This window comes from Leptidea sinapis, chromosome 27 (assembly GCF_905404315.1).
Source record: "Leptidea sinapis chromosome 27, ilLepSina1.1, whole genome shotgun sequence".
Classification (NCBI taxonomy): domain Eukaryota; kingdom Metazoa; phylum Arthropoda; class Insecta; order Lepidoptera; family Pieridae; genus Leptidea; species Leptidea sinapis.
Genome location: NC_066291.1, coordinates 3,043,174 through 3,058,141, shown reverse-complemented (window position 1 = coordinate 3,058,141; position 14,968 = coordinate 3,043,174). Strand labels below are relative to the sequence as shown.

General features: G+C 33.1%; 1 protein-coding gene across 1 annotated transcript in view; it reads right to left on the bottom strand.

Moving 5' to 3' along the window:
• LOC126972747 (calmodulin-binding transcription activator 1) overlaps window positions 1-14,968 on the bottom strand; it is a 258,853-nt gene that overhangs the window by 25,675 nt on the left and 218,210 nt on the right. The window contains exon 5 of the mRNA XM_050819761.1: window positions 13,297-13,432. Within this exon, the coding sequence (XP_050675718.1) occupies window positions 13,297-13,416 (120 nt within the window). The 5' untranslated portion in view covers window positions 13,417-13,432. The remainder of the gene's footprint in view (window positions 1-13,296; window positions 13,433-14,968) is intronic.

Sequence of the window (14,968 nt, the reverse complement as noted above, 5' to 3'; positions counted from 1 at the left end):
TGATCTTAAGGGGCCCGTACTGCTCAGAATCCAAAATATACTTTCAAAGCGCCATTAAGATTGAACGTCACTGATGATAGCGGAGAGTTGGCGTGAAGCCAACAGGGCCTCGCTGTCACATGTAGTCACACACTCCGGACGTAAGCAGGTGGACTCGAAAGCCTTTCAGCTGACACCCCGACTTCCAATGATAAATTTGATTAGAATCACTGAGTCGTTACTCATAGCAAAGTTGTGAACGAATAAAATATACGTCGCTTACGTGCTTTACTTTTAAATATTTACGTGAAATATTGTGTTTTATAGCATCAATCAAAAGTTTTGCTAAGGTTACTATTTGCATTCAAATATATTGCGAAGTCTTGAAAAAAATTGTATACATATAACAAAAGAATATTATAATTAATCACTCGTAATAATTAATATTGGCAATGCTGTGAATACTAAGCAATATAACTAGTAGATATAACAAATGTAAAATTAAAGTTAGCCATATAATCGATTGTACATACCTAGCATACAAGGATAAAATACATTAAAAGGTTAACACCTACACTTATCTTTTAAAATTTTATAAAGCGTCGTCACTGTCTGATCGCAGGGACTTAATTGATCTCTCTTTCCTAAAAAATGTTATAGATGGAGGGGTCGATTGCCCAAATCTGTTAAATAGGGTTCAATTGGCGGTACCAAAGCGTAATGCTAGGTCAAATGTTATCAAAAAACTAACGTTCAGGCCTAGATTAACTAGATCGAACCTAGGCAGATCCGCCCCTTTGTATAGAATAGTTGTCACGTACAACAACTTGGTTTAAAGAGCTGGTATAGATATTTTTCAGCACTCTGCCCCATGTATTAAAAAAGAAGTCAAAAAAATTATGAAAGTACTGCAAGATGGTTAGTCATTGTTCGTAGTTATTGTTTTATTCTTTAATTTTTCTTGGTTATTAAGTAAGAACATAGTTACTTTGTAAAATTTTTTCAAAAATTGTTTTCAAAAGTTTTAGTTTAACAAAGGATGTATATAATACTATTAAGCATGTCGAGTTAGCCTGTAAGTGGAGTATACAACATTATAAAAGAATTTTCAAATGTATCTATAGATTAAGATAGTTGTATGCACGTTGGCTTCCTAATAAATAAATAAATAAATACATATCTAAATAAATATCTTTCACATACACAAACTTTTTCTGCTCTAGAAAGTTTTGATATTAATGTTGGTTCCTGAGTCATAGGAACGAAACTATTTTCATATAACATAATAATTATTTGAATATAAGTTTGTAAAATGTATCTTTTTATGACAGTAAGAGACGAAACAAGCAGGACGTAGTGCAGTGCTCAGGATTCTTGAAAAACTCTGAGCGGCACTACAATTGCGCTCGTCACCTTGAGACATAAGATGATGTCTCATTTGCCCAGTAATTTCAATAGCTACGGCGCCCTTCAGACCGATACACAGTAATGCTTAATCATAACTGCTTCACGGCAGAAATAGGCGCCGTTGTGGTACTCATAATCTAGGCGGCATCCCATGCAAAAGAGCCTCCAACTGGTGAGTTCTCCTACTGATAAATTACAAATATGTATGTGGTTATTTGTAAGACCTTGATGTTTTACTTAGCATAATTAGATAAACTTGTTTGTAATGTGATAGGAGCTGTTACAGATTCTTAAATAAGGTTATTTAGTGTATAAAATTTATCATATAAACAGTAGTATACTACTGTAATAGAAATAATAATATATAATTGTAATAAATTTTGTTGCAGTGAAGCAATAGTTGATTACCATAACAGAAGTATATTACTTCAGTTATATTTATTTGCATATTTATTTTAATTGGTCCATACATTAAAAGGCTTAGGGAATTGGTGGGCATTTGAGTATAGTCCGAGTTAGAGTAACATGTACGACAAATATAAAATAAACATAGACACAGACACACACTCATGTACACATATACAGAGTACAATTTATGACCTTTCGGTTCATATTGGTAACCATAGATTGTAAATTGGTTCCCTACAGGACAAGCTATGCCTAGTTTAAGGACCAAATACTACGTAATATTATGCGATAAAGTGTCTGTATATAATTAACTAGCTGACCCGACAGACGTTGTTCTGTTCATAATAAAAAAAACTCTTGCGGATGGAATTTTGGAAAATCCTTTCTTAGCTGACCTCTACTCGGTGAAAAAATATTCCTACCAAATTTTAAGTCTCAAGCTGTAATGGTTCCAGAGATATCGTGATGAGTGACTATATACGTGAAAATCTATTATATATATAGATAAATAAATAAATTGCAATCCCATTAAAACACTACATTAGTTAGAAACACTATCAAATATTATCACTTGATGTTGACGTATCCTTCAACAAAGTTACGTAATTGCGAGGTAAGTTGGCTTGTAGCCAGGGTTAACAGTTATTGGGTGGGAAACAAATGTTGAAATCCACTTGACCGATTCTGACGATTGTTTTGGAAGACAGACTATTAATTTGAGGCTTACGCTGAGCTCTCGTGCAAGCGCTACTACCGGCGCAAAGTGATTAAGTATGCACAACGTTTTGATTATAATTTTATTGATGGGGTCAAATTGTGTAAAATTAATTGCTTTGTTAAACTCATGTTAACTGAAATATGTTTTTGAAATGAAAATGGATTTTATGATGAAATAGCTTAATTGATACTTTGGAAAATAGGTTTGCGAAAATGCGACATAATATTAATAATATTGACACACTTTTACACAAATTATCTTGCCCCAGACTAGGCATAGCCTGTACTATATGGGTACAAGACAACGATATATTTAATACAATATACTTACGTACACATAAACATCCATGACTTGGAAACAAACACCCATATTCATCATATAAATGATGGCATATACCGGGATTCGAACCCGGGATCTAGCTTACTAGTCAGGGTAACAAAATATTCGGCTATATGGTATCTCTGACAATTTTATTTAAGTATAATATTTATTATATCACTTTATCTTCCAAAGCTTCTTGTCAAATGTAAAGTTTCCTTGTTTGTTGCCTATTTTATTTGTCTTAGAAGGGCTACATGGGTCTTAGCAAATACCATGATCACCGGTCGTCTTGGGAATGCATTGTTCTGATGTTTATCTTTTGTTGTTATTGTTTCTGTGCCGGTTTTTCTCTTAAAGACTACACCCATAATAATTTATAAGTAATTACTACTTCAGAGAGGAAAGAGATACATATAATGCTGCTTTATATTTATGTGGATACAAGAAAATTTAATTATATATTCATAGCCTGCCAGAAAATGAACATTAGTCACTTGAGGAAGAAAGTCAGCGATGCTCACGAGGTTGGGAGATTATAGTTAAAACAATCAGGAGTGTACCGGCTCTACCAGAGTCGGAGAATCCCTCCCCGAGCATTCTCGCTCGGGCTGCCCGTCCTATTCTTAGGAGGGCACAGAACCGCGCTTTCACCTGATTCCTACTGCCGAATTCCACCTTCGCACGACATGCCACAAGACGTAAGAATATCATCCCCACCATCGGATGTGTGGCATTCCTCTACAGTGCGGTTTTCAAGGAGCTTTCTTCCACGTACTACAAAGCTGTGGAATGAACTTCCTTGTGCGGTGTTTCCAGGACGATACGACATGAGTAGTTAAAAATAATGGGCGTACACCTTCCTTAAAGGCCGGCAACGTGGCTGTGATTCTACTGGTGTTGCAAGAGAATGTGGGCGGCGGTGATCACTTAACACCAGTTGACCAGTATGCTCGTTTGTCCTTCTTTTCCATAAATAAATCAGACCTCTCTTATTATTCCTGGAATTATGGACAGCAAATTAAATTATTTTTGCTTCTACAGCGATTTAACGTAAATGCAATAAATAATAACAAAAGACACTTCGTAGGGAAAGCATAGCATAAAAGAAATCTAAATTATTTCACAGTACACTGAACTTCTATAATTTTTTTTTGATATTATAAGGTTAAACCTCAATTATTAGTCGAACAATATTGAAAAAAAAAACAACTTTCGTTATTTTTCTTTCAAAACCCAAAACTATCACTTGGATTATAACCCCCAAATGTTGAATAATCAGTTTTTTACCGATAATTTGAATTCATATTTTCTTTCCTTTATTATTCAAAACATATTGCCCATAATAGGCCTGATGAATCGAAACTTCTTCCTCTTCATGTAATTTATTATTTAAAGTCGTGAAACTCCTACAAGTTTAAAATGTAATAAAATTACAAAAACAGTAGTATGTAATTAGGCAGTCACCTATTAAGGAAGAAAACACACCATCACCACAAAAGAAGACCAGACCACATAGAAAGAAAAGGTAGCCATCACGCACCAATAGAAGAAGAAGAAGCCATATGGAGACAAGCTCGTTACTTACGAAGAAGTCCCGCAAAGCAAATATTAATGATGAATGGAAGAAGAAGGGGAGGCTTTCGCCCAGCAGAGCTAAAATAAATAGTAATACTTTTATAATTTAATAGGCTTTAATAAATAATTAATAAACTCGAAAACTGAAAGTAAAACTAGAAATTTGTAAACGTCTCCATTGAAGTTCGACTTCAAAGCAAAAGATTTTAGTAAATGTTTTATCTTAACAACATTGTTTTTTAATAAACCTAATATTTTTAGGGAAGTAAATTGGTATTTTAATTATTATTTATGAAATGCTCCTCATTTCAATCAAAACCGTAAGTAGTTAGTAAAAGAAAAAACAAGAGTCAAAACTTCAAATGTAAAATTCATGAAATTATCAATTCATCCGTCCACTGGCAGTAAGCCGTAAAAACTCCAGCGCGAATAAAAAATCGAATTGTCGGCCAAAATCATGCATATTCGTACGGAAATATAAGTCAATCCAAATCGTTGGCTATTCAAAAGGCATGGCTGCTGAACCATAACAATTAGGGCGTGCGACTGACATAATATAGGAAATAAATATTTACGAGCGACTCCACAGTTTTGTGTGAATAACGTATTATAATCGTAATAAACGCTTAACTTTACCAGTTCTGTGATTTTAACAGACATACATTGCTGGCAAAGACAAAGGCCTTCCCCAAAGATCTCCAAGACGATCGGTCCTACGCTGCCCTCAGTCAACGTATTCTGGCGATCTTGACCATCATTCGTCGGTCCATCTTGTGGAGGTACTACCAACACTGCGTCTTCCGGTACGTGGTCGCCATTCGAGAACTTTTCTGCACCACTGTCCGTTGAACTATGTGCCCTGCCAACTGCCACTTCAATTTCAGTGACTTTGGCTTAAACATATACAATAATATAATTACGCCTGCCTCTTAGACGTGTAGTAATAACGGATTGTCTCTTTTCTTACCGCGTTTATCACGGGGAGTGTTCTGAAGAATAATTATCTAACCTCCGCCATCGCAACACAAGCCATAAGCCGAAACATAATGTAAATAAATAATATATAATATTTTCCGGTGGTTATTTTTATTTTAGATCAGGCGGTCGTTCTCCAACAAATTGGACTGACCAAATTAAATACTCATCATCCAATTTATCCACGGTTGTTAGAGACGATCTGGACAGAATCTGGTGAGGATGATCAACTGCTCCAGATGTGACCATAATGCTGATCACGATCCTCAGACATCAGGGATCATCGGGGGTCGGCCCCGAGAGAGATATATTTATTTTGTAATCGCTTTTGTACCTAAATAAAATAAATATGTAATAGATACATTTTCCTTTTACTGCCTTTGGGCGTTTTTCCTAATGAGAAAGAACTTTGCTCTAGTGAACTTTCAATTATTTTTGTCTACGAACTTTTTGTGGTACTTAATTTGAGAATGCCATAACATGCAGTATTTATATATGTGCATTTTTGTATAAAGCTCGATTTTGTATAATTTACTCTACGAGATGTTAAGCCGACTAGTCATTTAGACCGAAAGACAACAAAGTTTTTCTATATATTGTTTCCTTGTTATTGGAGAAATAAAAAAAAGTGAACTAGCATGCACGAATATTTGCTGCAGACTTCATGAAAAAGAAAACAATTGCATAATTGGCTAACTATCTGACGTATCGACACATGAAGCTCTGGATTCTAGACTCTAGAACTAGTTTAACTTTTAACTTTATTTCTGGAGCTACTAAAGCCATTTGCCTTTATTAATAAATAAATAAATTAGTATTTTAATCAGACCATTAATATGCTAATATCATATAAACTAATTTTAATTAGATATAAAAAAATATATTATTTAAAGTATGAAGTCAACAAATAAATTAATATTTAAATAAAACACTTTTTAAAGAATTAAAACGCGTGTAATTGTAACTGTGTAACATTAGTTTTTGCGTAAAAGTTACATTTTTATTATTATTATAGTGAACCTGAAGTTTTGTGATCTTTTCAGATCACGTTTTCAGGAGAACTGTGGTTGACAGGAGTCGAGATAGAATTTGTAATTATAAACTTTAGCGACATTAATCGGTGGTGGTATTTGCTGTAGACAGATGTTTTTTGGCAATATATACTAACAGTGTCCACTTTTTTTTTGGGATGTGTAGTTTTGGGTGTTAATTTAGAGATTATTGGATCCCAGGTGTTAGATAACTTTAGTCCGTCTTCTCTATTGAAATTTGGGTGTTTTTAATTTCAAGGGCTTCACGTACCAGTCGCGGGAGAAATCTATTCTCTTTTGCCATAACTTTTGGTTGGTCGAAGCGAATTTAGTGGTTTGGACGGCATGTTATGTATTCACATACACTAATGATAAAACACAGTGATAATACCAGACATTTTAATCCTTTGAAAAGTGTTTTATTTAAATGTGTAACACTTGCGTTAGTCAAATAAAATCTATACATATAAATAAAATTGGAATGTCTGTTTGTAATATTGAAGTAACCGTTTTTCACAACATGTATATGAATATATATACGGTACATAAACTAAATAACATTTTTTATTTTTGTCTGTCTGTTTGTTCCGGCTTAACTCTGAAATGGCAGGACCGATTTTGACGTGACACGGGGTAGCTCATGAAACAAGGAGTATGCTACGTATATTTTAGATTTTTTTTTTATTTTAGATTAAAAAAGTAATGTTGCAATGTCCAAGATACTATTTAAGAATTTATATGACAAAAACAATGTCTGCCGAGTCAGCTAGTACTAAATAAATTAATATTTTAACTTAAAGTCGTCACTGTACATGGACCACACCAAATGAACGGTACAGTTGCACTCAACTCAACGCTATCTTAGACGCCATAAACCTTCTAAATTCCACAAAAGCATTATCTGTTAATAAGCTGTGACAAAACATTGCATTTCACTCTCGCCCGATGTTATCTCGGAGATAGTGGCAACAAGCCGAGCTACACTTTACCGCCACCTGAGACCTAACACTCGTAAACAACTGACTTTGTTGCGTGTCTGCGATATGCAATTCAATGGACAAGAGTTAGCGAATTGAACTTTCTAGAAAGTGTGAATATATACAAGGCAGAAAGAGATGGATTGTATTTGGAAAAGACCGCTTTCAATATCCGATCCAATTATTTAGCAAAACAGATTTTATTTTTGAAGTTATACTTCTATAAGGGGGTTATGAAAAAATGATGAGAGTGAAGTTGGTTCCTAAAATTTTCTGACGTTTGCGTCATTCGTTATTTTTTTTTTTTTGATTCTTCGGGACAGGCAAAGGGTTCAATCCCATACAGCCGTATTTATTATTTAATAATTAATTGTCAAAACCATCTTTGCAAGTTTTTACAAAATTGTTCTTTCTAAAAACGTAGAATAGCAAGGAATAAATCGTTTTAATGATTTTTACTTCGTTAGGCCAAAGAAATATAACTTCTTGCGTGAATACATAAGCACAAATCAATCATGAAATGCCAATTCATGATCGATAGATGGAAAAAAATTTTCATATGTCAATCATATTTCCAATATATACATATATATATCGTTTATCTGTAGCATGAATGCAAATACCAATATGAGCTTCCAAAGATGGATTAAAAAAGAGAACACAAAAAAACTCATAGTATATACAGAAATTGTCAATTATCTATCAACTTTCTAAAGTTGTAAACAATACTAATTTTTGTTATACTAAAGTAGATATATCTGCCCAAATCATCTCTTAAAAAACAAACATCTGGATTTGACTAAATTTAAAAGAAACAGAAGTTGAAGACTTTCGATTTTTTTTTTAAATATTGATTTTGTTAAATATTTAGTCATCCCTACAAATACATATTGTAGAATATTTTAAATAAGGTTAATATACTTACATTATATGTATAATGGAGCAGTAAAAAGGATAGTTTGGTAGTATTTTTATAAATCAATTTCAAAATCTAGATTATTTCAAACTAAAAAATTCATTTCCTTGCTTTAAATACATTCTCTAAATCAGTTTAATTCCAAGTATAATATACACTTGACCACATTAAAAGGCACACATAAAATAATTCAGATTCGGCTATTTGCTAAAGAAACGAATAATCAGGTATATTACACAATCAGTTCATTAAGATTGTTTTATCACAAAGTTCCGATACCTACTTTCTGGTTTCAGAACCAGTTTGTTATGAAATGCTTAATATTGTTATATGAAATAAATTCTCTCTCAACTCAACTAGGTATCTTTATGTCTTATAGCTATATCAGTAAAATAATTCTGAAGATGATCTTTCAGAATTATTTCACTAATATAGCCTAGTATTTTGAAAACCATACATTTTCTCATCAGTTCCAATTTATCAAATGAATTTTTTTGTTCACAGATTCGTGAATTCGGAAATATGAAAATCACTATATTACGCATACCTACCATAACATTTGAGGAGTTTCTTAAATACCTTTTTATTTTCATCAACAGGACTATTTTTTTAAAAGGTAACAGACATAAAAATTGAGAACCTTTTTATTTTTTATTTTGTTTATTGAAAATAAGAAGTCTGCTATTATATACATTGTATTAGATTCTATTGTGATACGAAATATTATATACATACGATTCTATTGTGTTACGGAAATTAAAAGAATTGTAAAAAAACGTTCGTGTGGGAAAGGTTACTATAACAAACGATTTCTTAATGAGTCCACAGACTGGGAATGAAGCGAACACCCTCAGGCTCTTTAATTATAAATCTTTATTGTACGATATTACATTATAACCCATATTTTTATATAAAAAAAAACCCGCTGAGTTTCTTTCTCCCGTTCTTCTTAGGTCTGAGACAGTCTATTTTGAATGGATGGTAGTTTTTGACATTAAATAATTGATTTTGAATAAAAATATTTGAATTTGATATTTAAAAAAAAATGTGTGACGATGATTTAAATCAGGCCAAATTCAAAAGCATCGTATTGGTTAACTTGATGCTCTTTCTATACATCTAGTATATTCAGAAATCACTCAATTATCCTTGAAGAAGGTCGGTTCCGCTAATCGCTTCTGCCCTAATATAATTGGCATCATTCCAACTTCCAAACAAAACAATAGCGTGCTCTCTGATACCTTACCGAGAAAGCCCAGTGCCGCGTGAATTAGTGTTCAACCGTTCACATTGGATTTTAAAATCCCCACAGTATTACACTTTAAACTTCATGAATTGTGCAAAATGAGATTTTCATCGTGTATTTTTCTGTTATTTTTAATTGTTGCTTACGGCCCTTTACGTTGAAAGCGGTTCGCGTCGTTGTGACAAAACGTTTAGATTGAAAATTGCACCTTTAGTGTTTTTGAGGTGAAACAATTCCGTTGTAATTATTTTTGCATTCATTTAGGGCGGTCTGTTTCGATTCATGTTTGCTGTTGGTATTGTTTCTATCAACTTTAACTTATCGCCATCTACATTTGGAGTCATTGATGTGATTCACAGAAGCTTCAGAGGCGAAATAGGTTGACCGAATAGTTTGATCAGTTTGAGCCAGGTACCAATGTGTCAAAACACATTACAAATATTTGAACTTTTATTCAACTCTTTATGATTTAAAAACGTTCTTGTAATACCTTGCGGTGTTCACATACCATCAAATGTTCCGTATGTATGCTCGTTTGTACTCCTATTTCTTAAAAAAAATACGATTGAATGCTACAAAATTAGGTTTATATTTTTTATGAAATAGGGTTACGGGAATTAAGGATTACGTATCTCTGATCGTAGATAGTCTCAAACGCCGTCTCTCATTCGTAAAATCATAGAAATAACAGAAGCTGGGTTCTGAGAAATGTTTATATATTTTTGATGGTACCAATCGCAGACAGATTTAAAAATCCACAAAATTTGGATTATTATATCATTTGTGTCAATCCCTTTTTTATTTTATTTATAACCATAACATAGGTTTTAGTATTACATATTATAAAAACCTCTTATAGGAAAAGTAGCTTTATTGGTATAATACTCACTTCAAAAAGATATTATCTGAGTTAAAAATAACATTATACGAGTAACACGAGTAATTTGGACGCCAGATACCTTTGACTCCGATAAACTTTTAATATTTATCTCTGCTTGAATGATAAATAAATATCTTCGAAGGTGTTAACTCGAAATACGAAATCGACTTTCGAAACATTAATTAAAAACACTTGAACAGTTTCAAAAATATTCAAGGGAGAAACAGACGCTTCAATTAGTGGTCGCTACCAAACTTAATTGGTAGCGTCATTTGTTTATTCATCGGCCGAATTGAATCCGGTGGTCAACAGTCTGTTTATGTCGAGTGGATGCTTAATGGAATTTTTGTTGCGTTACACTAATTGTTAGCTCAGTGTTTTTATTTATCTTGATGATTTAATTTGGTTAGTGTTGATGTCAAGCATATGATGTGCTTGAATGAAGCGACTTCCATTTGGCTCGATAACAGTTTCAACAAGTCTAATATGCCTGATTGCATATAGGCTTTTGAATTGAAAGCTACTTTAGCGGCGTTGAGCACTTTTCCTATAATGGGTATAATATTTAAACTCGCGTTAGGACACGTGGCCTGATCGAAAATTCGTAAGACAGTCGTTGAAATTATGGATGAAAGTAGATTTTTCTGAGAGTTAAACTTTTTGTGTAATATTAACTGTCATTTTTGTGTACGATAGCACAATAAATGAATATCGTATTTAACCACATAAATGCTAGTACTTTTATTCTGTTATATAAAGCAATTTGTGCGAATATATTCTCCAACCATTCCAAAATGCAGAACGTTAGTGTTAAAGATTTTAGTTCTGCTGGCACTCCCGGAGTGCCAGCAGAACATAATAAAAAAAACAAACTACCAAACAATTTAAGCCATCCTCATGAAACGTTTATGTAAGGATAGCGACTTATTCTCAACTAAATATATTTAATAATAAAAGTGAAATCGATGATATAATTGCTTTTTGTATTTGAATCAATTTGACTCAATGGATGTAGAATAATCATTAATATTGCGTCGCGGTTTGATAACGCTGAAACGACAATCAAAACTTCGAGGCCCTACAGACACAATCCACAATCCATATTTGCCATATAGATTTACGGCCGTTTTCAATAACCTATCTATCCTTAGTTTAACTTACTAGAGGTAGACAAATCTATCCTTTTACGCTTACTTACATTTCAATAACCTATCGACAGATAGCATTGGACTATAACTATATTGGACATAACTATGTAGAGATAAGATCTTGTCATTAAACGGTGATAGCAATATGTATCAGTAACTAGAGATACGTTATTGAAAACGGCTGTAAATCCTGCATCAAAGTCATTTCGAAAAGAATGATTTTTATTTAGACTTCCAAAAATAAATACACATACGTTTAGTAATACAGGGATAGAATTTCAAGTTGTAGAAAATGAAATAAACTTTAAACCGGACAAACGCTGGACAAATGACAATCTTACCTTCAAAGCTAGTAAAGAAATACTTTGTTGCGTTCGCAGATGGTTTAAAAGCGACATTCTTATTTCTTCATGTATAATTAAAGTTCTCGTGCAACACAAAACACACGGAAATTACAAAGGCGAGTAATTTGTTACATATCCTATTACTGTAGCCCGGTAAAAGAGCATTATATCTTTCTTAGAGTCACAATAAGATTCAAATATTCTTTCAACTAGCCTAGCAAATAATTATTGCAAGATTCACTTTAATGAAAACTGAATTTATACATTTTATCGTAAAAATTGACTAAACTCAATACTTTGATCTGGAAGAGCTAAGTACTGTTGGGTTAAGTGATTGGTTTTTTTTCTGTGCTAGTGATAGCCCTGAAGGCTTTTACAGAGAAGACGGGCGGGGGCCTTGGAGGCCGAAAATGTATCTCACAGGCTATCACTAGGCTGGATGGAGAGAAGATCACTAACGATCTAATATATCTGTTAGTAAGTGATTGGTAGTTTTAGACTTTCAAAAATGGATCAATATTTCCATTTTGTATTATAAAAATATATAAACAACGCTATGGAATGAGCAACTACAACGCTGTGGAATGAGCTTCCTTGTGCGGTGTTTCCGGGACGATACGACATGGTTACCTTCAAAAAAAGCGCGTACACCTTCCTTAAAGGCCGGCAACGCTCTTGTGATTCCTCTGGTGTTGCAAGAGAATGTGCGCGGCGGTGATCACTTAGCACCAGGTACGCTCGTTTGGCCTCCTATTCCATAAAAATAAATATATATAAATTTGAAATCGGCGATTATTTTTCTATTTTTATTTCACCATGAATTTTATAAGCTTTGATATAATTATATGTACTAGATTTAAGGTAGCGAAAAAGTAGAAAAAGGAACAAGAGAAATATGGCTACAGCCTACAATTAAACGTGTGTTTAGTATAAATAATGCCAACGAGCGGACGTATGCGCTTCACTAAATACGGTAAGAAAATAACTTCTGGGATGTAAAAATGGTCCTAGTTGCTTATTTTCTAGTAAATATTGGCTATTTAGACAATAATAATCAATTTGGTCTTCTGAATCCATTAAGCGAAACATTGACGATATTAAAAGCTATTTATGTGAAAATATTAATATTCAACGCGTTTGTAGCCTAAGCATTACAAAATATGAAAAACAGGTGCGTTCGTCTCAAATATGTTGATCTCCCTTCACATTAACATAAATATCAAATAATCTATTGTTTACTTCATTTTCAAAAGGTTCTTTCAGACAGACGCCGAGTTTGATGATGTCTATTTGTTTAGTAACCGTTGCTTTAACCGCATTATTATAGCTGTTACTTCATGGTAGATAATTAAAGTATAAGAAGAAACTAACCTCAGTCCCCTGCACTTTGAGCTTCATGTGATCTTCCCTCGTGGTCTTCCCATCCTTCCTCTTCTTCCAGCAGTAGCCGTCACGTCTGTAACGAACCTTCTTTCGGCTGTACAGCAGCATTGAACCACTCTTTGGCCTGTAAGCAATACAAAAAATAATATAGAATTAAAAAAAACTACAAAGGAAAATCAGATTCAAATAAATGTACATGTACCTACCAATTGTTGAAAATTGTTTAATGTTAGAATAGACTGCTCAACAAAACAAATGCAAAAAGTTCATTCACAAAAAAAAAGATTACAAAAAGGTTTTCAAAAGACCCCGCTAGAGTAGGTCAAACTGTATCGCAGACTTCTAAACTTATTTTACAAACAAGGTTGCACCTTTAAGCTGTTGAGCTATATGTAAACATTAAAATTAAAACTGGCTCTACATATAAAGTACAAATAAATAAAAGAAATGTTGAAGAATGTCGGAGACGGTGATTATTTATCTTTTTCCGAAGTGTTTGAATCAAATTTATACTCAAAATATTTTTAAAATGTTATGTAGGTACCTACATCTGTTAAAAAATATACCATGACGTATCTATCAAAACTAAGCTAACAACTAACAGTAATCTATCGATTTTACTGCTTTGAATTTACCAAAGACAATCACATTTGACTGAAATATATTTCGTATTGAGTTTATTTATTTCGCATTTGTAGTTCTAATGAAAACATGAAATGACCGCAGATTACTTCACCGCATTATCTATCAGAATGTCGATACATAAAACTCAAATTTAGAATTTGTGATTGTTCAGGTTTTTCTAATTCTATTATTCCGTTCTTTCAAATTGACTCACTCTGGCAGTCCTCAGTATTGAAGAATATAATAAAAGAAATATTAAAGTTAGTGAAACCGCTTCTGAGCGGCACTAATGAACAGCTATTGGATTTATATAAATAGATTCCGCAAGTTTGTCTACGGAAAAGTTTATCAGGTTGTGTGTATTTTTGTTTGTCATCTCAGAACTCAGCCGTATATTGACCAAAATAGAATTTTTAATGGTCATTTGACAGGTCAATAATAAGAAGACTATTATGATAAGGCTAGATCTGATAATGTAACTAAATATTTAGGTTACTTAAACATAAATCTATACTCATAAATGGCAAGTTTAATGCTTTTTTTTCGTTTTTCCTTCGGTAATACTGCAAAAGCTACGAAACCGATCGGAATAATTATTATACCATAAGATGCAGCGTGTTTCGGAGAAGGTTTTAATATATAGTTTGTTGGTGATTACGTGTCTGGAACCTATATTTTACTGACGTAGAAATACTTGTATATTCGCAATACAAATAATTTAGTCAATGACATTTCATTACATATGACAATTCATACAATGAGCGAGCGCGGGGTACCTACTTTATATGGCAAAACAACGTTTGCCGGGTTAGCACTTGTGACTTTATAAATGATGTCTAAAGTCTATGGTAATTGGAATGTGTGCTGCCTTGATGTTGTTGCCTTTTTTGTCAATGAAAAAGCTTAGATTACGAAGTGAAAATTGGCAATAGGCCAGAACTTAGCCATACTAAAGACAATCTTTACTTGGGATCATGCAATGAATGAAAGGTCTCATTAACTCCAATATCAAACATCTAATTATACTTCCATAATT